Genomic DNA, 26,343 nt, shown 5'->3' with positions numbered 1-26,343 from the left:
GTTCAGCCTCACGCCGCATCAGCTGGAGGGCCCGAAGGGCCTGTCCAGCCGCCATCTGCGACCGCTTCGTCATCGCCTGGGCCAGCCTCAGCCTCTGCAGCTCCGCCTGGTCCGGCCTCAGCCTCTGCAGCTCCGCCTGGTCCGGCCTCAGCCTCTGCAACCTCGCCTGGCCCGGCCTCAGCCTCTGCAACCTCGCCTGGCCCGGCCTCAGCCTCTGCAACCTCGCCTGGCCCGGCCTCAGCCTCTGCAACCTCGCCTGGCCCGGCCTCAGCCTCTGCAACCTCGCCTGGCCCGGCCTCCGGGTCTTCGTCTGCCGCAGCCTCCTCTTCAGAGCCTTCGTCTGCCGCAGCCTCCTCTTCAGAGCCTTCGTCTGCCGCAGCCTCCTCTTCAGAGCCTTCGTCTGCCGCAGCCTCCTCTTCAGAGCCTTCGTCTGCCGCAGCCTCCTCTTCAGCTGCCTCGTCTGCCGCAGCCTCCTCTTCAGCTGCCTCGTCTGGTCCGGCCTCCTCTTCAGCTGCCTCGTCTGGTCCGGCCTCCTCATCAGCTGCCTCGTCTGGTCCGGCCTCCTCATCAGCTGCCTCGTCTGGTCCGGCCTCCTCATCAGCTGCCTCGTCTGGTCCGGCATCCTCATCAGCTGCCTCGTCTGGTCCGGCATCCTCATCAGCTGCCTCGTCTGGCCCTGCGCCCACCGGGCCATGGCCGGCACGCCTGGGACTGGAGGGCCGCCGCCGCCGTCCGCGCGGCCGGCCTCCTGAACTGCTCCGTCGTCTCCTTCGCTGCCTTGCGCACGGCCGGCCTCCTGAACTGTTTCCGCGTCGCCGCCGTTGCCTTGCGCACGGTCGGCCTCCTGAACTGCTCTGTGTTTTGGGTTGTTTTCTTGGGCTCCGGTGTTTTCTGTGCTCTTTGTTTTCTGTTCCGAGCCCTCCGTCCTGGGCCCCCGCCGCCCGCCCTGGGTTGTTTTCTGTTTGGTTTTGTTTCTCTGTGTTTGGGCTGTCTGGAGCCAGCCCTTGAGGGGGGGGTACTGTCACGGTCCTGGGTCTCCTGACCCAGCGTTTTTAGTTCTTTGTGATTTTCGTATTATTGTACTTGTGTGTGATTTTATTTTATGGCTTCTAGTTTTGATCCCTTGCCCTTCATGTCTCCCTGTGTGCCCCTCTGTGTATCTGTGAGCCCTCGTCTCTCCTCGTCCTCCTCCTGCCTGCCACACAGCCGAGCCGTGACACAAAGACTGACAGCATATTAGCTACTTAGGTGGTCAGGATGCTTTGGCACATTGGTAACCTTTTGTGATTTGACCAATTTTAAATGCTTTCATTTAAGAACTTTGACTATTTGTGGATTGGAATGAAGTGGTATTTAAAAAGCCATATTACCTTTTTCACATGCATTTATGAATCCACGCACTTGAGCAATTTATCTACCTTGTATTACACTCATGGCAAATTTTGAATTACCAGATAACGTAACAACTTAACTGTGGAAACTCACAGAGAAACACACAGAGATGTGCCTTTACCTACCAGGAGGTTTGAACCAGCTGCCTTCTAGCTGTGAGATAATGCTACTTTTTGGATAATAACCCAAAGTATCTGAATTGAAAATACCTCCAAATCATTACTAAAGTTAAGTACTACCATTAGTACTGACTTTGAGCTCTACTTGGTTTCTATGTTTAGCTGAAACCCATTACTACAACACCACCACCATCAACAACAATAACACAGCAGCGTGGCATTAAGCCAATGGTCTAAATTTAGCTAAAACTGTGAGGTGATAAGCACTGCTGAAGCTGACAAAACTGGCTGAAAGGTGGTGATGAAGCACGCAGTCCTGCATCTGACAGACGATGGAAGTCAATTAAACAGACTAACAGAGAGAAGCGTTCTTTTTTTAAATGAAGGAGCTTCTAAGAGTGTACGACTCACTGTTTCGACAATGAACTGCAGCTGGCATGGAACGGCATTAATATCCTGAGCTCGTTTCTCTGTCCACTTGCTGAAAGTTTGCCAAGGGTCATGTCCTCTTCCAAGACTGGCACTCACAGGCTTGTGGCCACTACTGTTTATACAGCGAGGCCACGAGAAACTGACATAAGGAGAGAGTGGAGACTACTTACTGTGCTCCTATCACTGGGCCTATAGGATTACTAGTAATGGGATTTCCCACTAATGGCTCCTCCTGACAGGTGGCGTCCCAGTTTAGATCACATCACCTAGGTTTAAATATTTCTCTTCCATGTGCTGCCAAAAAAACCTGCCTTAGCTGTTTACACCAGCGTGTTCCCTGCAGCGAGAATAAAAATAACTACTAGTAGCTTCAAATAATTCATTCTGCAAACAAGTGACACCGACATGACAGCACCTTGAAGAAAGCCAGATTACTGAATCAAATCGTGTTTTTAGTTTGCTGTTTCTAAAAGATGGAACTCAAGACAGCAAAAACAGAAAGACAGGGCAAACGGGTGGATTTGGAGTACATATACCTACCTATGTAGGCTAATACAATGCTAGGATTTTAGTCAGAAAACCTGAAGCATGGATGAGTTTAACCCCACAGCAGGTCAAATTATTTCCACTAAAATGCTCCAAAAGCCACAAACAGCATTACACAAGAGAGAGGTCGAGTTCAGAGAGGTATTAGCTGAGCTAACAAAAACCTAGCAGGATCCCATCTGACACTCAACGGAGACCGAATATAATAATGCACAAATTCGAGCCTGAACAAGTTTAAGAATAACCCCTATGAGCTTTCTGTGGGGAATGATGCAGTCAGCCTCACGGCAGCTATTTCAACTTCCACACTAGCTTCATTTCTCAGTCTTAGAAGTTGCTGTTCAGTTAGGGGAAAAACTGTATGTGCTCTCATATTAGCTTTAACAACACTAACTGAATTCCACCAGTCAGAAGCACAGACTGTATAAAAAGATATGGAATAAGCTCTGGGTCAGAAACATTGATTTGATTTTACATGTCCATCTAATGTATATCAGAATATCTGTTTTAAAGAGACACTCAGGAGTTGCTTTTAGCACCTTTCTCTTGAGCAAATGTACTTTTTCTGTTTCCACCATTTCTAGTGGGACAGAGTTGTAGCAGGCAGCCCTGAGATTTCCTCGACAATGTTATGCTTTCCTCACGTGTCTCTTCTCCAGACAAAGTTAACTAAGATACAGCTTGTCTGGCTGGTTGTGTCTCAGGCAGGGAAGGGAAGGAAAACAAAGGGGAGACGGAGAAAGACAACAATAGCTAGAGGCTACGTCATAATGTAATGGCGCTAATGAGGATAAAGGAGCTTGTTATCGTTTCTCCATAAGCCTCTGAAAGCAGGACAGCCTGTGACATCACAGGCATCAGCGGCAGCGCTTCAAATGTTGCAGAGCAAACCAGAGGAAGAGCACGAAGAAAGCCAGAGAGATCTTTCAGCCTTTTAAATCTAGTTGGAAAAGGCTGATAATTTTAAAAAAGTGCAATTTTTAAAAAGTATATTTTTTTAGTATATGGTAAGACTTTCCAGTTTGAATCCAGTTTAAGTTTGGAGGTGGCAGAGCTGAAGAGGTTAAGATGTTCAGGTTTCCAATCAGAATGACCAAGAGTACATCACAGGGACAGCTCAGGTTGAGCAGTTTGGAGGAGGAATGATTGAAATGGTCTGGACATGTGCAGAGCAGGGATAGTGGATATATTGGACAAAGGATGTTGAAGACGGAACTGCCAGGCAGGAGGAAAAGAGGAAGACCACAGAGGGGGTTCTTGCATGTAGTGACATGCAGAGAGTTGATGTTATGAAGGAGGATGTTGGGGTTGTTGTGAATGGAGCCAGATGATCCCCTGTGGTGACCCCTGAAGGGAGCAGGTGAAAAAAGTAGAAACAAAAGTAGAAGAAGAAAGGAGGAAGAAGAAACCTGATCTGAAACCACTCCACCAAGTCTTGACTATCTAAGTACTGCATAATTTTAGAGCAGCATATTCACTTTGCTAAAACAGCAGTTCTTAGAAACAAGAACAGATTATATCAGGATGATAGGTGGTGACGTAATTATGAAGCTCTCTGGCTAGTTGGCTAGCTGCTTCTTAGATCATTCACAGGTTGAGCCAACAACACACTGTCCCCTCTTCACTCACATTTTCAGCTTCACTTACAGTTTATAAATCTCAACAAGCAGTGCCCCCAGAGTGTCAAGTCACTTTAAGCAGCAGCAAGTGCTCAGTGGCTAAGTTCTGGGTCTGGGCTGTAAGACTAATTACATGAAAATTAACCATATGGCAGTTATACATATTTGGTTTTACAGCTCTGTTCAAAGACTTCCACACCTATCCAATTTCATACCCTGAAGGCCAAAATACAGGGAGAGAAGCAACAAAACTCCCTTTAAAAATAGAGCAGATATCAACAACCATGACATGACATAGCATGAATAATATAAAGGGTTGAGGTGGGTTGCAAAGCACCTTGGAGTGACAGCAGCCACCGTGCTATACTGGCCTGAAGCAGCCAGCACTACGCTTCATATGAAATTAGCCAATCATCATTTTTGCACAGTAAGACTCATGATCACAGGTTTGTGATGAATAAATCCAAACATTAGCCAATTAGCAACGCGCTGATTTTTCACATTTTGTTTGATATATTTTGTGTAATATTTTCGGATTTCTAAACTTTGGATTGAATTAAAGAAAAGAAATGTGAATGCATCATCTCAGAGTTGAGAACAGAATTACTGCAGGCATTTATTGAATACAAAGATGAATCCAGACACAAATAGGCAGGTTAAAGTTTATGTTGGCCGACCATTCTTAAGCTTAGTGTGAATGCATTTAAATGGAAGGCATTCACACAGAAAATGAGAGTTTATTGTATCCAGCCGACTTCTGAAAAACGGCCTTGAATGCATGACACAGAGTGATCTCAGAAACACGAGAGAGAGTGGAGTAGAAGTAAAGTCAGTGCCATACAGAAGAAGATCAAGGAAAAGTTTTAGGCGTGACATCCTTGAGACAGCTCAGACGGGGTTTGTAATTAGAGCTGGGCAGATGTAGGAGTTACATAACAGAGGTACAGCCTCGAGAAATAGTTGATGTAACAGAGCGTTTTAAATGATCAAGACTGGTTTCTCTGAAGCTCCGGGTTCACACTATGGTAACAGTGCTTCAGAACATAGTAGCACAGTGTAGTCCACTGAAGCGTACACTGTAAGTACTTTTGTGTGGTTTTCAATTAATATTTTCACACCGGGCAAACAATCCAGAGCAAAAGAAGCTGCAATTTCATCCTGATGAAGGCTGAGGTAGAAGAACTTTTACCATTTTCTGCCATCCATCTATTGTTAAGGTGAAAGGCAGGGGCCACCCCGGACAGGTCACCAATCTTTCACGAGGCTCCGATACACTCAGAGATCAATATAATAAACACTCTCTGACTCTGAATGTGTATGATAATCAACTATAACCACAGTAAATGTAAAATGTTTGTAGATTCAAAGGTTTTTGTGGAGAAATTCATATATGACTAACCTAAGAAAGGAATTTTATTGGACGCTAACTTACTGCTTGTGCATCATTGGTGTTTTAGAAATCAGCTTCTAAAGATAACAGAGCAAAAGAACCCAGCAGCTCATTTTTGGCCCCCAAGCAGCAATTTAATTTGGCTGTGCAAGTGATGGACTAAATGACTAATAAATATGGATGATCAACAGAATCAACACACCAGGCCTTTTAATTTATTTAAGCATCCATTTTTCTTCTTGCTAATACTTTATCACACTTTGCATAAGAATTTAGTTTGTTTCCGCACATTTTGTATCCACGTAATGTGATGTGTGCACACAATTTGGTGAGCCAAATGACACGAGTACACTGTTCTTCCTGGAAACCCTGGATCTTGGCACACGTGGGTGTGCTACTGTGACACCAGAATGCTTAAATACATTTTTAAAATCCAAAATATGTCTTTGAATAATGTTGCCACAAGCTTGCTTTGATAAAGAGAACCGAAACACAAAGATTTCATGTCATAATTGCCTGAGCTTCACGCCCTGAGCAGTTATCAAGCCTCTGCTTTGAGCTGCATTCACACACACACACACACACACACTGAACACTGTCCAGACGTGTCTCATAGCAACAATATGAGAAATGGCTTGCTCCACCTCTTAAACCACAGCCATGCCTTTACTAGAATTAATAAAAAAATAAAGACATTTCACTGTGTTTCCCTCTGGATCCTTTGGTGGTTGAGCTGAGCTAACATGTACCACGGTCCCCTGTTGATTTTGTTTCCCTCTGTTGGCTGTGTTGCTAACTGAGCAGTAGAGGGCGTCATTATTCCAGTCATTCCAAAGAGCACTTTGACATTAAGAGCCAACAGTGTGATTAAAACTAGGTGAAAAAGCAGCATTCATTTGGCACATCAGAGTCTCCCATCGTCCAAAACGAACACCTGACTCTGCTCGCGTCACCCATGTCTTTCTCCTCGGGCTCAGGACATACTGGACGACGTAAACCTCGGGCCTTTGCCAGAAATTATAATTGGGGTGAGAGGACCTGCTTTCACATGAGGCAGAAATAGATTTTTCTTTTACTTTTTGTGTCACTCACTTTAAACAAAGCTTTGTCTCCTGTTAGAGTGAAGTCCCTCTTTCTTCTCCCACCAATTAGAGGCGAGCACGCTGAGCGAGGGGGAGGAGAGAGGACGGGCCATCTCCATCGGCCTGCTTACCACTCAGGGGAGCTCATTAGAGGCGCCCGCAGCCCAGCGGCTTGGTGTTGTGCTGGCACTACTTCTGACACCACATCAGCACTGTCGGCTTCAACGCCACGAAGAGAAACGAGTCGGCGTAAGAAAGCAAGACACCGTCTCCTGACAGCCTGTCACAACATTAAGGTGTCCAGATGTAACACGCTACTAAAGACAGCGCTCACAGCATGTCTGCTTTCTCACAGCGGCCTCCTGGAACCACAAATTGAATTGTGACTTTTACTTTTTGTGGTACAATGAATAAAGCAGCTCAAGCTGATAACGGCTGCACAAATCTAAGCAGACACTTCACACAGACCAGGTTGATGTTATCACTTTGATAGAAATGATAAGTCACTTCCTCAGAAAAGCACCTCTGTACAGGAAACAGAATCTGAGGAGAATCCTCGAAAATGAAACCAGGCCTTGCCCCACAGCCTGCGATATCAGGACGGACGCCGTCTGCAGAAAGGCAGCGAGGGCCTGGGTTGTGCTGCGTCAGGGCTTCTGTCGGAGCATTTAAACATCCGTCCACGCACATGTGAGCAAGCAGCAGGCTCTGCGCAGGATCCGGGATTCCCTCTAACACACAGCGGACCTGCTTCAAGCCACGAGGAGGCGGCTGCTTTGTTTTGGTACCAGGACCGGCTGGCATTGTGTGCACTGAAATACGGTGCGCAGAAAGGCATGCTACGGTGCCTGCTGGATGGGGTCCATTGAGTCACCACGGCAACAGACGGCAGATGTTTGTGTGTTCTGGCAGAGCTGGAATTAATGAGTGTTTACCGTCAGGCAGCTGAGTGCCACCTCATGGCCCGACGCCATGCATCACTTTAAAGATAAATCTGATGTAGTACGAGAGTTCAATAAGAAGCGTACTGTTGCTGGATTTGTGAGAGAAACGTCTTCAATATAACAGTTTGGATGCTAACAAACCATAAATGCAGATGTACTGCTACTGACTGTAGGGAGGGGTTTTCATCAGATGATCTGATCATTTAAAAGCAGAGCCAGAGTGGGACAATGGCAGAATCATTCTTTGGAAAGAGTCTCCAAGTCTTTCTATAAGATATGAGAAGACTAGAAGCCAATCCCCCCCTACCAGTCCCCCCCTTACCAATCCCCACTTCCCCAAATATTTCAGGCCTCTTTTTTTCTCTTCATCCTGAACTGAAAGGAGCATCTCAGTTTCATGCTCTCTCTCTCTCTCTCTCTCTCTCATACCCATTTACACGCACAGACACGCAAATCACAATCTGTCTGTGTAGAAGAAAAGAACTCTCACACTATGCAGCTTATCTGGGATTTTTTTGGGTGCGCTGCCTATGCCCCTCTCGCATGACTTATAAATTAATCAGTGTGTTCATGCGGCAATTTTTAATGCTGCTGCATAGAAGCAGTGCTTGAGTGTTCCTTGCATATTAGCGACCACAACAGACGTGCACTGTGTCCATTCCAACTGGTCCGTGTCTGAGCAAGCGTGTTCTGACACACTAGGGTATGCTAAAGACACGCAAGCCACGTGAACCTTAGGGATCAGTGGATTGCCCAGTGGGCTAAGACGACATATTCTTATGGCAGGTTTTCATGAAATGCAGTTTAATCTGATGCTATCTGCTTCTTTTCATTATGAAGAAGGCATTCTTTAGCATTGCTGCCTTGACGTTGGTTATTGAGAGATTTTAGTCCTGAGATCAAGTCTGCTATCGAACATGTGCCGTGCATGTGTGCATTCATTCCATAAATTTAAACATTTAAAAGATTTGCCCATATACAAAAAAACCTCTGTGGGGAGATTAAAGCACTCAAATCTACTCTGACAGAGTAGATTCAGGACAAGATCTTGGTTTGGGGTAAAATATGTCTCATCACAATAGCGATCCTGCATGCAGAAAAAAGGTGAGCTGGGAGTGACAGATATGTCTCACTAATAGCATAAACTGGTGCATCATTCACTGCTGCTAAAGGATACCTTGTGCAAAACAGACATGCCAGTGACTTTCACTTAATTGATGCCCCTTGAAGACATCCATGGATTGCATCATAAACAGCATCAACCAAGCAAGTGACTAATTGATGATCGCTGTGGCTGCTGTGACTCTGTGACGAGTCAGAGCAGGCTGTTTGAAAGACGAGTCTGTGGAGGATACACGGACAAATTTATCGTTTTAAAGGAAATATGTTTCTGCTTCTTTATTATTTTGAATGATACACCTTGGAAAGTTCACGGGCAACAGGATTCTGATACATTGGCCTAATCCAGGGATGTCAAACATAAGGCCCAGGAGCCAGAGTCAGCCCCAGTCAATGTGGCTCATTGGATGGCTTTGAAAAATGTGAAGTAGGACATAAATTCTGGACTTTTCACTCTATTTTTTTTACAAGTTTTATAGCTTTTCCTAGTGACAAAGATGTCCCCCATGGCCATTCATACTACACCAAATTGTGTAATTACAGAGTTCTTAATTTTACACATTTACTTCTAACAATTTAAGCCCAAAGAGGGGTGCTGACAGAGCAGAGCATTTTTTTTATCATGTAGAAAAACTGAGACTCAATGTTGAAACTTCACTTCTTTTTCTCATATCAAGCTATCTCTAACCCTAACCAAATAAGATCAAAGTGGGCTGTACGTGGCCTGCAATGTAAAATGACTTTGACATTGTCTTAAGTTAGAAACAAATCAAGGTATGTAAGTGTTTAAAAAAACCGCTTTGACCCATGTTTCAGGTTTAAACAGGTCAGCAAATGGGCTACTGAATCATGTGCAAATGTATTAAAACTTGGACAGGAATTTCCTTTGAGCTTTAGTGTTCACCTGCCACGATCAGTTTGGCGGCCATTTATATTTAACAAGTATGCAGGATGCACCATAACAGCTGAACACATTTCACACAGCACACACACACAGCTACAGCTGAGCGGCAATCAAACAGCCCGGCAAAAACCCACTACCTTTAGGTCCTGGCTGCTTTGCGCAGCCAGATATTAAATAATGTGTGGCATGCTTCTGCACTGTCACTACAAAGCATCCTTCCAAAGTGCTGTCTCTGGTGAAAAATGATGATTCAGCGACATCTGTGACGAGGTTTTAGTCAAAGAGTGAAAACAAACCTTTGAAAAAAGAACAAATAGAAATAGAATACAACAAAAAGTCCACAAATTGTTTGCATGGACTTCCTTCAAAGACAACTCGTATTGATGCAGCATGAGAGCTCATTTCTGCAAGAGAGCTCTTGTCACCGTGACTTGATAGAGGCGATCGGATGAAAGCTGCCGGCGTGAAGCACAAGCAGAACAATATGATTGTTAGAGACTCTTTGAAGAATTGTTGTTTTCAAAAATTAGAGTGGTTAAGTCACGAAAAGGAAACAATATCACAGAAAGTGGTGGAAAATGCCAACGACAGCCATTATGTCTCTGATGTCCATTTTCATTTGAGCTGTGTGGATAATCTGCTATGAATTTCTAATGGGCCCGGGCTCTCCTGTGTCATCAAATACTTTATCTGTACAATCCATCAAAGGGACACCTCTGCGGGCCGAAATGGAGACTAGGAAGAAACCATAAAAGGCTGCACATAAACACGCAACCGCACACTTATGAAAACATTACTGACCTCCGGTGTAATTATATCTCCACCTGCATCCCTCGGCTCTTCAATCAAAAATGACAAACTGCCGGCAAGCAGGCCCATTTTCCTAGTCTCTAATAAAAGTCTCCAGACCACACCCACTCCCACAGAGTGACATTAAAAGCTAATCAGATATTAAAAGGCTTTTCATTAGGGTCCAGAAGAAGACAGACTGGTGTGTTGGGACCACTAACTGAGCAGCAGGGCTTCCCAGTAATTACCACTGGTCCACCACCTGCACCCTCCCTCCCCAGTCACACTACCATCTCATCCTGCTGCTCATAAAACATGCTTCCACACAGCTGTGCACATCTACTAGCCATAGACCCTATCTGAGACAATGGACCCCTGGAAACGTCACATTGAGGACGCGAGGGCCGTTTGCAGTCAGTTTGAATCTCTGCGTGGTGGTTTCACAGCTGTTTTCATGTTTTGTTAATTTGTGATTTTTTTTGTGCGTTTCTGTGGAAATGTTGTACTTGTTTATAGCCCTTACTCTGTGCTTTTATTATTTTGTGTAGCATTGCTGGAAAACTCATTGTGCAATAAACTTGGTCATATACTCTGGAGAGTGTATGACTACATTCAAACAGTGCACACACAAATACAGGATTTATTTTATTATCTGAAATCTCGTTAAAAACATTAGTGAACCATCACCACTCCCAAGGAAACTTTGTCTTTTGTGACTTCCTTCTTGGACCCTATTATGTCAGTTTCTATAGTCACAGAAGTCACACATTTGAATCCTGTAACACCATGAAAGTTGGGGACTGGTGGTGTTTGCGATAGCAGATTGAAAGTTTGATTTAAAATTATTCTGATTCATTAACATGCATGCTGGTTAATAGTAAGCAGCCAATGCACGGGTTTCACTAATCTAATTTTACTTGTAGACTTGTTTTGTAGATAGTGTTGTCACGACTGCCGCGGCAGCCATGTGAAGTCGAAGGGAAAAGGACCCAATCGCAGGCACTGATGATGCAATGAGTGAGCTTTATTGACATGAGGTAATAATACAGACAGAGCCAAGATGGGACAGACGGAAGCTAAGAACAAACCTAAACTGGGACAATCTAACCAACAAATCTAAAACCATAACTCACAGGAAACCATAAAGAGTGGAACACAGGATGACACGTGGAGGTAACGCAGATGGACCAGTAACAAGCAGAAGAAAACACGAGGCTTATATACACACAGGAGCAATCAGGGAATGGGAGACAGGAGGGAAACACAACTGGGAGAAATCAGAGCTGACGAGACAAGAGGAAGCAAAACCAGGCACACTACACACAGGACAGGGACTATCAAAGTAAAACAGGAGGTACAACAGGCACGCACAGACACGAGACATAAGACATGGCAACAGGAAGGAAACACAGAGACACAGAACAAAAGGAGCTCAAAATACAAAACAGAAACCAAACCTAAGAACAAGAAAATCTTAACATGAATTAACTTTAAACATAAGATAATAATCCAAACCAAAACCACAGGTCCACAGGCTCAGGACAAGTGTAGGAACATTTCAGGCATTTCTAAGTGATAATGATTTCAGCTGTAATCACCTTTCAACATTTTCTTTTTTCTTTTTCTGGCTTGATTTTAAATGAGCCAAAAACGCGAGAGCATAATTTGCAGTCATTTGGGGTTGCAGCACTGCAGAAAATGTGCTTATCTTTGTTGCAAGAGGTTTGGCACAAAAGGCCCGAACAGTTTTCTGCATCACACTCCACTGAAGAGAAATGTCATGCAAAATAAATTAATTAATAAAAAAAAAATGAAGGATGTCCTTGAGCAAATTCTGACATTGTGGACAGTTTGTCCTTGGGGGACAGTTACCAACACGGGCTGCTCGAGTTTACTCTTGTGACGACGTTCAGAACATACGCAATATATATTTACTTCTCCATAGCAGTGCATTCACTGACTGTCATATGGACAGAACTGTAAAGCGTCTGTCGCCAAGTCCAGCTTCACTTCTTTACTGTTGGGCCTGCTGTACAAAGCAAGCATGGCCCGCTACACTGATAATTAGTGATGTCTGGATGAGCAGCAGGCGATAAGGCAAAGACTCTCCCACCCCCTTCCACTCCCCCACCCCCAGAATCCCCCCACCCCCCGCCCCTCAATCTCCTCCGCATTAATTATGACATTGGTAATAAAGGAAAGTGTTTAACGGGCAGGAATTGCAAATGAGTGGGAATTGATTGGGCCTTCTCTCATACTAATTGATTGCAGACTTCAACCAGAAATAATAAAAGCGGATGAAGAGGAGGAGATGAGGGAAAGAGAATGAAAGCTGGGTGGGGTGAGTTAGGGGATGGGGGGTTTATTTAAAGGGCGGGTGGCCAGCAGGAGGTGGAAGTGGGAGGAGAAAGGGTAAACACAATTGATGCAGCAGCTTACAAATAAGGAAAGTGTGTCTCTAATTACTGTTATTATTCTATTGTAAAAGTGCATTTCTCAGATTTGCACAATTAATCAGTGCGATGCAAAACACATGGGGTGACAACATGCAGTCCAAACATATAATAAAACACTCAGTTCCTGCAGCCTTTGCAAATGCACCACACCATTAACAACATGCATTTCCTCAAGCAGTAATAGCACTAATGTCCATCCTCTGTCGACACACTGCCGCTCCTGGCATATGCTACACAACAGTGAAAACAAAAACCCCGAGCTGCCAGTGAACGATACTCTCCCATAATACAAGCCGAAGGGTGTGGGCACGAAGCAGGAGGTGTTCCAGGAACCATTAGCCCCCTATTGATTAGCTACGTAACATTATAAACTATGCTGCAGTCATATTAACTAAGATGTTCATGAAGTGAATAGCCGAGAGCTTAACCTCTCTCTTTTATTCATTCATAGCTTTGCTCCTTTGTTTTCATGAGATGAAAACTGAAACAAAAAGCTAAATCGCACATTCCAGGTGAAGATGAATTCAGACTTTTTAAACGAGAGAGTAATATTCGAAATTCTGTTTAATAAGCTGCTTAAGTTTCCTTCTCAAAACCTTCTACTTGACTACCCAGAGGTTTGGGGCGATAACTCGACTCAAACAATTGCAAATGCATAATATGTGACTAGCCTGATGTTAGCAGGGTGTTCACACTGGTAAATGCTGGTGAGTGCCACTTCCAGCTGGAACCTAGCAATCCTTTCTGAGTTTACAAAGATGGAGGCGGAGCCCTTCCTGAGGATAATGGCCTGGCTCACACCATACTGGGAAAAGCACTTTGGAAGGGAAAGGTCCTGGTGAATATGGTTAGCATTCAATAGTTTAGATTTTAATTGGTTATGGGATACTATGAGAGCACTGCCGAGCTTCTAATCCATCAGAGGGCCGTGACCAAGTGGCACATTGCTGTTACCAGAGTCGGAGTGAATTTAGGCTTCACGGGGCAGCTAGGGCCGGGTCGGGAGTACCTCTCCTGGACCACTGACAGCTCAGGGTCATAGTCTAGCTGACGGAGGTAGAGCGATCCAAGCTTTGGCCATTAATGTTTGATGAGCTTGGCCTCACTGGCATGTATAAAAGATGGAGGAGGACCCCAGGTGGCTGTGGCGTCCCCCTCCCCCCAAGAGCAACTATCCGATCATTATTGACCGGGCCATCGGCCACCGGTAGTAGCACCTGATAGTGATTAAAAAAGGGACTCAGAGCACAGCAGTTTCCTGAGCTACAGTGACACGCCATTATTTTTGAGAGATTTATTCTTGATTATGGCAATTTAAATCCATCATACTTTCATCCAAGCATGTACTGAGATCATTAGAAAGAGATCTTGTCTAACTGAAATATTATGGTTTATCTCCTCACCTGCTGTGTATATGCAGACATGGTGAAAAGAAGGTTTCAAATGAAACATTAACATTATTCCCTCTTTTCTCCCGTTTTTCCTACAGAACTGTAAGCTAAACATTCAGATGCTCTCTGTTTCAGTAGGGGCAGGAACATGTGACATCTACCAACAGAATGTGTCCATGTTTAACCTCCATAGTCATTTAACTGGCACTCACTCATGTAAATGAAGTAGACTCATTTTATAACGCGTTTTCATGTACATTACAGTAACTGTACAATCTGAATACACATACAATGTTCCTGAGAAAACCGTTTTCACTTGAGCTTTATTATTAATCATTTAAACATATTTAAGTAAACGATGAAATGAATGCTACACGTGTATATATCATCATAAATAAAATATTGTGTAAAGTATATCAAAAAGGGTTCAAATTTTTTATTTCACTGCAAACCTCTGGAAATACTTTTCAAAAGAATAAAGGAAAGTTTGAGCTCTTGAAGTACTTATTGTATTATAATATGGCTTTTTGCTCAGATTTCTCACCAGTGAAACTGATTTCTAAACTTTATTAAACAGGAAAATGATGATATTTGGGGTTAGCCTATAACTCACCAGCTGGAGCGTTTAACCACTTCTTGTTTTATATAGACTAGGCATAGGAGTAAAGGTGAGGGGGAACTAGAGCTAATGTTGAGTTAGCACTGCCTTAGGCTGGTTCATTTAAAATAAATGAACTACACAAACTATGAAATATTTAAAAGGTAAATTAGTACTGGCTTGCCATTTTTTGCCTCTGATAATGTCTTGGGCTGAGCCCTGTAGCTCACTTTATCAATCAGGATCCAGGTGAACACATTTGGATTAAATATGATAAAAATTTTAAACACACGAGAGAGAAAAAACATTAAACAAACACAGAGTCCAAACAGGAGTCCAGGAAAGAAGACCTGGATCAAATTACAGGCGGCAATAAGACACTGTGGTGTTAAATTATTTATAACACAATATTGGCATGCAGTCCAACAACAAGCAGCTTATTAAGGGACAAATGTGCACTTGTGCATTATCCTGACGTTCGACTTCTTCAAAAGTAACGACAGAAACAGCTAAACACAACACTGTGTCTAGTTGCAGAGATTTAGATTATAGCTATAGAGTTTCTGTATCGTAAGTGTGGCATCGGTCGTCAGTGACACCACAGTGAGTCAAACAAGCCTAATCAGGATGAAAAGAATTCCTTCCACATTAACGACAAAAAGTGTGAAATTGCTGAGGAATGGCAGAAGTGCAGTGACACAGTAATGCAGACACACGTCAGTTATACCGACTGACATCCCAGCACACACAAAGCACAAGAACATAAAATGCAGTTTTATCATCATGTGACATTATTCTAGGCTGCAGACCAGCAAACATCTATTAACATCTGCATTTCCTTAAACAATCCGTTCAGCAGACACCAGTGAATTAGACCCACACTCACCATACGCCTCCTCCTAGGTGCTCTGTCTGTCTCTCGGTTGTGTTAAAAGCTCGTCTGCCTCCCGCCTGCCTGCCTCAGGTGTTCGACGGCAGAAAGCTCCTGAGATACTGCAGCTGCTCTTCACCAGTGACAGGGCAGAGGGAGTTTCTGTCAGACAGTGAATGGCCAACAGCTCACTGACTCCGCTCCGTACTCTTTACACAAGGCCCTCTACACCACCACTCCCCGCTTAAGGCAGAAATGACTTTACCATTAAAGTGCAGCCTTTATGGAGGACCAGGTGGGTATCGATTCACAACACAGGCGCACATCTGCTTGTAGACAACTCTCAACTGCCGTGTTTACACGCATGCCAGGAAGCTGCAGAGCTACAGTAATTGTCCAGACAGCTGAGGGTTTGTTGTCCAGTTCAGGAGGGAAACCGTATTTCCTCTCGTCGGGGAGACTAGGAGCACAGGAAGCAGACACACAGACACGTACTCCACTGTAGGTCACCTCAAACAGGCTGCAGCTCCAGTCTGAGTCCCCAAGTTAAATAAATAATGTCTGCACTCCTAGCAGATCAGGTTTGCTAGCTTCTACTATTTCACTGGCAAACCTTTTTAAATGGGCTGCATGAACACAGTCTTTGAACTAAACACGGTCTGCTAAGAGTTCAAACAAAGATTGGGACAGCCTCTGCTGTGCAGCCAGGCTCTTTACAGGGAATTTATTACAAAAGCAGGTTAAAATTCCCTGCAGAGAGTGAATACCTGGGGGGACCACTCTCACACTCACAGATGGGGTTGGTATGCAGACAGACATTCAGGAGAAGAATCAGAGAAACAGGGTGAGGACCTGCATGTGAGCACGTGAGTTATTGAGCTATGACTTCTGTCCTCAGGAATGTTCTGCAGACATGCTGCTCTACCATCAGCTCAGAGAGAGGAGGGCTACAAAAGGTCATTCTGCCAGAGACAGCAATAACACTGCAAAAGGTTTTAATTATGCAAAACAACCCAAGAACGCCAAAAAATCCTGTGTCAACTACTTGTAATTTTCACATATTTATTGAACTGAAAGTCCACCTCATCATTCCCTGTACAGAGATTTTGTGGATGTGGGTAAAAGAAGACGAAGCACCACGACAATGCTGGAAAGCAGAAAACGTTGATCTTCTTAAATGTTGTGCTAGAATTTTCTTCTGCTGCCACTGTTACTATCAAAAAAGTGGCAAAAAAAAGACTCTAGCGTAAATATAGACCAGGCTAATTAAAGTCAGCTATTTAAAAACACCACACATTTGCCTCCAGATCATGTGTGCATGTGTGAGTAAATGTGTTGTCAATTTTAGCAGAGCAGACAGAAGGGACTCCAAGCCAAGAGGAAAAAGCATGTAACTGTGGCATTCATGAGAAATCGGCACGGACGGAAAATGTCTGATGGCCAAGTTACACAAGGCTGTTTGCGTGCGCAGAACCAGACAGAGATCAGAAATTCAATATAACGCCTGGACTTGCTGAGAATCCCAGGAGGAACATTTGTGTTGTGGCCGGCAGACCCAAGGAGACTGGAATTACAGGCCGTAGCAGTTTATGAATGGTGATTGTCTACTGCTGAGTCAGGCTGCTCTAGCCACAGTGGCCACTAATTTTAGCCTTGCTGTGGTGAAACCACTGCGAGGAACCATTAATGCTTCAGCCCATCCCCTGCAGCATCTTCAGTATGTTTAATACGACAACACAGATGGAGGGCACTGCATGGAACGAAGCATAGTAAGTCTTCTTCCAGTCATCTCCAAAGAAACAACAGTTTTTCTAAGCTACTGCTGAAACACTTTGCCCATTAAGTCATCAAATTATACGACTAATTTAATAATCAATACTTTCAGTAAGTGGTTCCTGATAGGGGTCATTATGGGTCCAGTTGGTTCAGAGGAATCGAGACCTGACCTGATTGTACCTGTGTCGTACTGGGACCATATTCTACATTAACTGCTCTAGTCTAATAAAGTTGGGTAGGGTTTCATTTTCCTGACACAGATCTAATTATCTTTGTATTAGAGTTGGGTCTTGCAGAGCTTGGATCACCCCTTTGGACACATCTCAGATTAAGAAGTCCAAAACTCGGCGTAACTGAAAGACCTCTAGTTTTAAATCCCAGACAGCACTGGAGGGTCACAGCGTGGATAATATAATTCTGTTTATTTGGGAAGATGAACATGATTAAAAAAATCATAGCTGTTAAGAAACTGGTAGATACTCAATCACAAAAGGTCACAGGGACCACTCACATGCTCAGCAGCCATTTTTCAAAGAAAAGTATTTACTGGATCAACACTAAGCTAATTAAACGAGTACTTTCAATCTGAAGTACCATACATTTGGATGTTTGGGCTCTTGTATAAAAATGACTTGTTTCAAGATGGATGTTTTCACTATTCTGTAACATTTGATGGACTAAATGTTGAAAACAAAGGATTTAAATGATTTAAAACAGAGAAAAAACAACAAGAAATCAACTAAACAACTTTTGATCTTAAATCATCTGATGATTTATTGCATACCACAGCTTTGTTTGTTTGTTTTAAAACTTGTGGTAAACCATACAGTCTCACAGTGCAGCCTAACTCATCTTGCAATAATCTATTTAAAAAAAGAAAAGGCTAACTTACCACCCCTGATCTACAGGTGTCCAATTTTATTAAAACGCGTTACCCCGGGGAAGGAACCAGCATGAGCCCGAATGCTTTCCCAGCCACACACCAACACCACACTTTTGAGCTCTGGAGTAAGAGGATCCCCCTACCTTATCGTGCGCACTGAAATGCAGTATTTCCACATTAGATTCCACATGCCCCTGACATCGTCAGGACAGATTTGGCTTGTTTAAGTTCTTGAGTGAGAGACCCAAATGTTTTTAGGCAACTCAGAGCTGGGAAAAGCCTGCCTCAGGAGAAGCAGCATCCACCCATGCCACTCCTTCTCTCTCTCCTCACTTGACCACAAAACATGTACTAGTCTTTGCTCGCTCCTGAGAAAAAATGACTAATTCTCCATCCTGTAGGCTGGGTTTTTTCAGTCACTGCTCCTTTCTGAGTTCCTCTTTTTTCATTTCTTTATTCTACATTTGCAAAAGTAGACACAAGCTGTTCTTGTCTGAGGAGAGCAGAGCAGAGACTTATCCAGCATTACCAAGTAAGGCCAGCTTCTAAGTGGACCAGACAGGGAGGAAAATCCCTTCTTGCTTTAGTGTGTAACACTAGTGAGTGTTCACATTCCACTAGCTGGCTGCAGCCCCTTTCCTCAGTAGCTTATCTTTTACTGCTGCCACGCCATTCCTCCTCTAAATCATCCCACTGGCTGAGTACGGGATGTGCAAAGGTTCAGGTATTGTTTTCTCCTGTGGTGTCAAGTCTCACTGTTTTTCACAAACTCTCAATAGATGGTATCTGACCTAAGGATCGTGAAACATGCTGCAGCTGAATAAGATTATTTTGGTCATGCTACAGTGGGTGTGATGCGTCAGCTATCTTTAAACAGCAGTAAGAGGAAAATAAAACATCCAAGTCAACATGCTGAGTCAGTGAATGTAAAGAAAAAGTAAAAAACTCTTTGATGTCTGGTGTTTATCATCTGTCTCATGAGAGACAACGCACCAAGTGTGTAACGCGTGAGGGTTTACGGTTCAGTTAAGCAACTGAGTTAACTGGACCAAGTATTTACTCTCCTATTTTTATATTTTTAATAGCTGATTTTCTGTAAAGACTGTTGCTTTGGGTGCAGTCTGGGATTAGGTTGCAGCTTTTTAAGCATCACTTCTTAAACTGCCATGTCTGGCGGTAATCTTGTTCATGCTTCAAGAGCATTTAAAAAGCAAGATAAGGACAGGCTAGATGGAGCGAATGAAAAATGTCATGTAATGGTGCTATTAAATAAGAAGTAGAAAAACACTGCCTTTATGGAGTTTATGCCACTAATTCATATTTGCCAGTGTTAATGCATTCACACACTCTTCTACTGTAATGATACTAATGCATAAATATCACCAGGTCTGAGGTCTAAGATCTTTCTTCTGTAGAAAAGTCAGCAGCTTTTCCACACATGACACTGACACCTTCAATTGCAATCAGAGTAAGACTTGCGTGTCTGGAAGGGGCTTTAGCTGCGAACAGCTGTGCAGTCTGAAAATCCTTCTACAAAGAATGACAGAAAGGAGGAGAGGTGCTCCGTGTTCCAGCAAAGGAAACTTGAACTTTGAATGCAGGGTAACTCGTGATGCAGACAAAGACTTGAAAGAAGCTCAACTGAACTCATGGGGAGAGTTACAAAAAACTAGCCTCCATCAGTACGTGTTTAAATGTTGACACCGGTTATTAGCGCTTTCTCCCAAAGCTCATCTTTCTACGACTGATTACTTGGAATTTATTTTTTTATTTTGGCACTGAGTGAGGACTGTAGATGTTGCCCTCAGTGCATACTGCAGTCTCCATTTGAATGGATCTTTTTCACACAGTAAGCTGGCATTCATGCATGTTGTTTTTATCCTGGACTTGAAAACATAAAACCACCCTTGGACATTAATCATCATTACTACCTGTTTGTTTATCAGAATATAATGGATTAAAAATCATTTTATTTTAAATATCAGTATTTAAAAACACATCTATAATCTATCCTTTGTTACAGGTACAAACTTTTGAAATGTTTTGGAAAGTTAAATAAGATACCTTGGTTTCTTATGTTTGTATATACAGTGTATTTGAGTTCGATTCATATATTATAAGGTAAAGAACTGATTAGAATTTACTTTTTGTAGGTAGCATCTACACTAGAGTATTATAGTGTAGTGACCTAAATAACCATAACAGCTAGGCATATCAACGGCTCCAAACAAGCTTCAGCTGCATGTAAACGATATGCTGACACATAGTAAAGGAAATCCTTACAGTGACCATCTGAGACCTTTGCCTTTGTTATTTTAGATGTTTAAGAATAACCAAGTATTTCCATTGCCTGCTGGTCTCTGTGTCTTCCTATATGAGCAGCTGCCAAACATTTCTCTGTCTATCTTTGACCTCCACTCTCATGGCTGGGTCAGCTACTAAGAGTTAGAATGAATGCTGATACTAATGCTTCAGTATAAAAACGTCAGTGTGAATTATCTGCTTGATAAAGACTCACAATATTTTCACAATATTTCAATTCAATGAAGAAACAAGAGCAGAAACAGATGAAAAATGGCAGATATAATTAATATGTAATGCAAGCTAATCAACAAAAGGGAGAATCAGTGGCCACAGGCACCAGAGCTGTGAACCACAGTGACGGCAGCTCCAGGCTCGCACTGCCACACTCTGTACACATTCACACAGCAGATTGATTTGACAGGGGCTTCGTACTTTGATGTTTCCATTTCATGCCATGGAGAAAATCACAGAAAGAGTGACTGATATCAAACTGACCGCTACGAGCCATATCTGCTACTGGGTGGTGCAGTCTGGGCGAACAAGCTGCTAGTGTATCAGCTACAAAATGTTCACTCGCAGGCCAGACAACACCAGAATGTCCACACTGTAATTTCTTTAACAAAGTTGCATGGTCAGTCAGTACAGACTGGCTGAGGAACACTTACAGACCCCCTTTGAATAAGCAGAGGATCATTGGATGTAATATTATGTAACCTGTAATTACACGGCAGTAATTTGGTGCACATGGCTCGACTAACTCATTAATCTTGAATGATATTTACATGTTGGGGTGGAATATACAGTATACTGCCATCCAATGAAAGGTCTTGCTTTTTTCAGCAAGATCATGTCAAACCACATTCTGCATTTATTCCACCAACATGGTTCACTAAAACATCTGGGTGCTAAACTGGCCTGTCTGAAACGAAACATGACAAATGAGGCGTTGAACTGCCGAGCAGCCGAAATCTTGTATCAAACAAACGTGTTTTGCTTTTAAAATGACAGCAATTGGTCACTTTTTGCTGATTGTGATTAAAAAAGGTGGTCCAACACATTAGGAAACACATTTCTGAAAAGTGTGGCTGGCATCAAATTAAAATGAGCATATATTTTAACACACTAACATTAATGCAACTTTAAGTTATATTAACTCTCTTTCTAATGTAACCTATATTATATAGTGAGTGTTAAACAGTTTGCTTATTTTTTTTGTACATCTAAATAAAAAACAAATAAAAAAACACTTCAATCACTTGGGTGAGTAGGTAAGAATCTGAAAAGCATCTGGAGATTTATCAGGATTCATCGGTGTCTGCGAGGACTTTGGGCAAACTCCACAGGGATCTGTCTTAGAAGGACCACAGACCTGCCTGATGCCTTTAGGATGGCTTTTGATGTCATGCATTTAGTGAAACCCTCTCAATCCAGGCCACAGTGAATGTGCAATATTAAAAAGCCACTGCTCTGCCTGCTAACTTCAGATAGAAACACTGTAATCTGATGAATCCTTTAGGAAAAAGCCAAAGTCTCAATCTTTGTACGGGCGAATTGAGATCCATAAATGAGCCACTTATACGGACAATTATTCTGTTAGGACTTGGCAGCTGTACATGTTGGGGCTCAGGTCACATCGACATGAGGAAAAATGGATGAGGAAGTCAAGTCAGTGTGAATGATGAAAGAGGTGGGGGGAGGCTTGTGTGTGTGTGTGTGTGTGTGTGTGTGTGTGTGTGTGTGTGTGTGTGTGTGCGTGTGTGTGTGTGTTGGGGGGGGGCTTCAGCGCTGATGAACTGCCATGTTTGGACAATATTTAAATGTATTTCTCAGTACGGCACAATCACAGGTTTCTGGTCCCATCAACACAACACCCGTTATTGTGGTCCGTCCATAGCTATTAAAACACAGATAAATCCATTAGCAGACACTGGGCAAGAGTTGAAATATTATCAGTAAGGTCACCGATCTACTGGAATCACAGGCAAAACACAGAGGCTGAAACACAGAAACCTGAAATCAGAAGTTTAATTTAAAGGCTCCTTAAGGCTCTATTTCACTTTCTGATGTGCATTTTTCAGATTAAAGAGATGCATTGAATTTTCTACACATAAGTGAAAACTCTGAGGAACAGCAAACAGACAGATACAGCATATTGCTGATTGTTCCATTTTAACAGACTGAACAGTGTTCTTTGTATACAACCTCTTATTGACCCAAGCAAAGAACTGCAACTCATTACTGTCTGGCTCCCAAAGCGGAGCTCAGAAGCCTACAGCAAATGAAGATTTTCCATTTACACCACACTCCAAAACAACACTGCTGTTGAGTTTGGCTCATCCTCAAGCATAATGAAATGTGTCTCCACCAGGCAAACACTGACTTGTACTTCAATGGAAAACAGAGTATTAAGTCATGTTATCAGGAGGGGGTTATGCTATTTTTTGTGGACTCTAAAACAATTATAGATATAAAGATGGCCTTGGGGTGTGTGACAGTTCATCCTTTTAGATGATCAACTCCACATCACATATTCCCCTTTTTTCTTTTCACTTGACCCAACCCGCAGGGCAGTCTTTCTCATTACTTTTACAAAATGAAATAAAACACAAGCCAGAAAACAAACAAACAACAAAATTAGCTTTGAAGCAAACATGTCAGTGATTTTGGCTGTCTTATCACACAGTGTAAAATTCATTTCATTTCTTGCATTAAAAAGCATCCTGCTGGTGTAATAGATCATTAGTAACCATACTAAAAGCCAACAGATAGGTTTTTGACAGAAAAGTCATCATCATTAATTTTGTATTAGCTTAAACATACACATCTTTGACATGCTGTAAGTATTTTGGGGTAAATAGCAACCCTCTCACAGAAGATAACACTGTAACCAGTATGCTTTGGACCAATGATTAAAACAAGTTGTTAATGTTAATATGTTATCGGCAAGGTCTCATATTGTGCTGATTTATACGAACATAATGGAAACACATTACGTGTTCAGGTTCCCAAACGAAAGTTGAAAAACACAAACAGCTACAGGACAGGGTTAGGGGTTTAGCTATTTAGCTAATGTGTGTAAACTGCGACATAGGGCCCTGGAACATGGATAAACAAAACACCACCAACAACAAACTTTTCCGAAGAGCTTGACTTTGTATTGTATTGGAGCTGACAAGCACACGGCAGGTTTTATGTCTATACTTGAAACTGTCAGAAGCAGTTATAAGAAGTGTGTTTCAATGATGATGTTGCTAATAAAAAAAAACAACTCTCTCTCTCTACACGCAGATGTTTTACGGTATATATTTATTTGTAGCAAGTAGGTTATAGCAAGTATAGAGAGAGAGGTCCAACAGGACTTAAAGTTATCATGGAAACAAATAATTGGCATAAAGAAATAGTTTTTTCTTCATAATGTAGACATTAAACTAAAGCAAAAAATAGTGATCAAAATAATCTGATTATATTCTTTTAATTCAATAGCTCTATAAAGTTGTTTTCCACACTGTAGCCTCCAGGGTGTGATATGGATTTCCAGCGGAGTACTACAGCTTCCCAGATTGACTGTACAGCTGCTGATGTGTGAATTCTCTAAAATTCTACTTTAACCAGCAGGAATTAATAAGTGTTTTTGTACAAACTCTTTAAAATGTGTTTATATAAAGTACATGAAGGTAAACATGGATATTGTTGTACAAACTCAGAAAAAATATAAACAACAACAAACAACAACAAAAGACCCCCATCTGGATGCAATACTGGGGCTGGACAAAGGACCACAGAGCACGTGCCTCCTCATGCTGCCTGAGCCGATGGGACCACACATACAATAGACTGAATACTGCGCTGGAGCTTGTCCGAGGCAAACCACAACAATAGCTCTTCCATTCAGAGCAGCTGACCTCGCTGACACGTGGGTCCTTTGTCCCCGTTTCATCCTCTCTCGACATAAAAAAAGCAGAGAGGGTGAAAAGTGTCCGCTGTCTGTCAGCCACGACTGGGTCAAACATGACACTTTGTGTTCATGTGGGAATTAAAATGGGAACTAAAAGACTACATATATGATTGCATTTCCACAAGAGGAACTGACGTGATGTGACAAAACATTCTTTCTTTTAGTAAGCTGGCTTTTTCCCTAGTCATGCAAAATGTGAGATTCTGAAGTCTCTTAATGAACACAGCGAGCATCTTACCTTTTATAGAAACCGTGCAGAGGCTGTAGACACAGGAACTGCCAGTAGTCCAAACAAAAAGCTTTGAACTTCAACATTTTGTCAGCCAGTTAAAAAGGCTTAGACTAAAAATGTCATTCTGCATGGAAAAAAAGAACTTGCTTAAAAAGAATGGCTTACATTTAGAGGAACAAAACAAATCATGCACAGTTCAGACTGCATGTCAAAAACACTGACACCCCACATGGTACAATCCCATCTCAGCGTCTGCCTGTGTGTCTCTGGGCCACATGGAGGGGGTTGAACCTGCATCCCTCTGCTGCTGCTGCCTTTGTTAACGCTGAGCGGTCGCCTGCAGTCCTGTGCTATATGTCCAGTTATAAGCTCCTTTTGGTGTGATAGAGATGTCAAAGACCAGACACCGTGGATCTGTCTGGGGTTCCTGAGCAAAAGGTTCACCTTGGCAATCTTATGGTGGATTCAACCTACTCCGTCCCACCATGCTCAATCTTTTCAAGTTAATCAATAGCAGAGATGGTCTCAGTTTCCATCATTGCTGCTCCTCAGAGTTGAGTTACAGCTGCTCCTATTGTCTAAGCAGCCACACTGACAAGGTCTGACTCTGCTGCGCCTCGCTGGGCCAACAAAGCACACAAAGGCCTCCCTCGGCGACCGTATCAATTAGGCTTTATCAGATGCTGCACAGCCTGCACCAGCCCAGCCTGCTCAGGGAGAGGCTAATCAGCAGCAGCACATGGTGCGCAGAGGGGCGAGGCAAGTACCCATGAGGGCCAACCTCAATCACGTTTTGTACACATAAAGCCTGAGCTGGTTGCCAAGACAACTCCAAACACAGGATTTACAGAAAGTAATGGACCCTTGATGTGAATCTTTCTCACTGAATGAAGATGAGAGGTGAGGGTCAATTTCAAGAGTTCTCAGAAGCCTTCCAAGAACAAAAATCCCCAACCAAACAAAACACGCTCCAACATCAAAAACGTCTTATGTACAAATTATTAAAATGATGCCAAAAAAAGAGAACAGACGATTCACGTGCATGAATGAATTAATGACGAATACAGGAACACCGTCACTAGCTTATCATAACGTGTTCTTCCAAGTACAAATCTACAACCTGCAACGGATCATGGTGTTCACATATCACCATTTTTACTCCACAAGTTTTACTTGGAAAAAGAAAAACATACTTTCATAATAATCAAAGAGATGATAAGTGAATCAGTTTTATCGTAACCAGTGTAAACAAGTCCCATGATCACTCTGTTTAATACAGATATCCCTGTTGGATGGGCGGTGTTGCTCTCTGCCATGATGATTCAGCTGTCAGTAGCATCCTGTCAGCCAGGTTTAAGACAATCACTGCTACAGCTTTCAGCTCCATCGGCTCACAGAGCCACAGAGTGGGCTGGGTGGGGAGCCACACGGAACGATACGGCAATTATTCAGCCGGGCAAACAGCTTTGAAGTGAGAACAGACAGCATTTTGTAAAAGGCTGCGAGTGAGAGAAAAGTTTACAGTAATGAACAGTACACTG

The 26,343-nt window shown here is 42.8% G+C and overlaps 1 protein-coding gene across 1 annotated transcript in view; it reads right to left on the bottom strand.

Annotated features, from left to right (window-relative positions):
* iqsec1b (IQ motif and Sec7 domain ArfGEF 1b) overlaps window positions 1-24,939 on the bottom strand; it is a 72,650-nt gene extending 47,711 nt beyond the window's left edge. The window contains exon 1 of the mRNA XM_085455653.1: window positions 24,809-24,939. Within this exon, the coding sequence (XP_085311779.1) occupies window positions 24,809-24,885 (77 nt within the window). The 5' untranslated portion in view covers window positions 24,886-24,939. The remainder of the gene's footprint in view (window positions 1-24,808) is intronic.
* Window positions 24,940-26,343: the final 1,404 nt, after the last annotated feature.

Source organism: Copadichromis virginalis, linkage group LG5, assembly GCF_057382275.1.
Source record: "Copadichromis virginalis isolate Kocher_CV1m ecotype Utaka linkage group LG5, C_Virginalis_male_GT1.1, whole genome shotgun sequence".
Lineage (NCBI taxonomy): Eukaryota > Metazoa > Chordata > Actinopteri > Cichliformes > Cichlidae > Copadichromis > Copadichromis virginalis.
The sequence above is the reverse complement of the archived record's forward strand: the minus strand, read 5'-3'. Positions and strand labels throughout refer to the sequence as shown.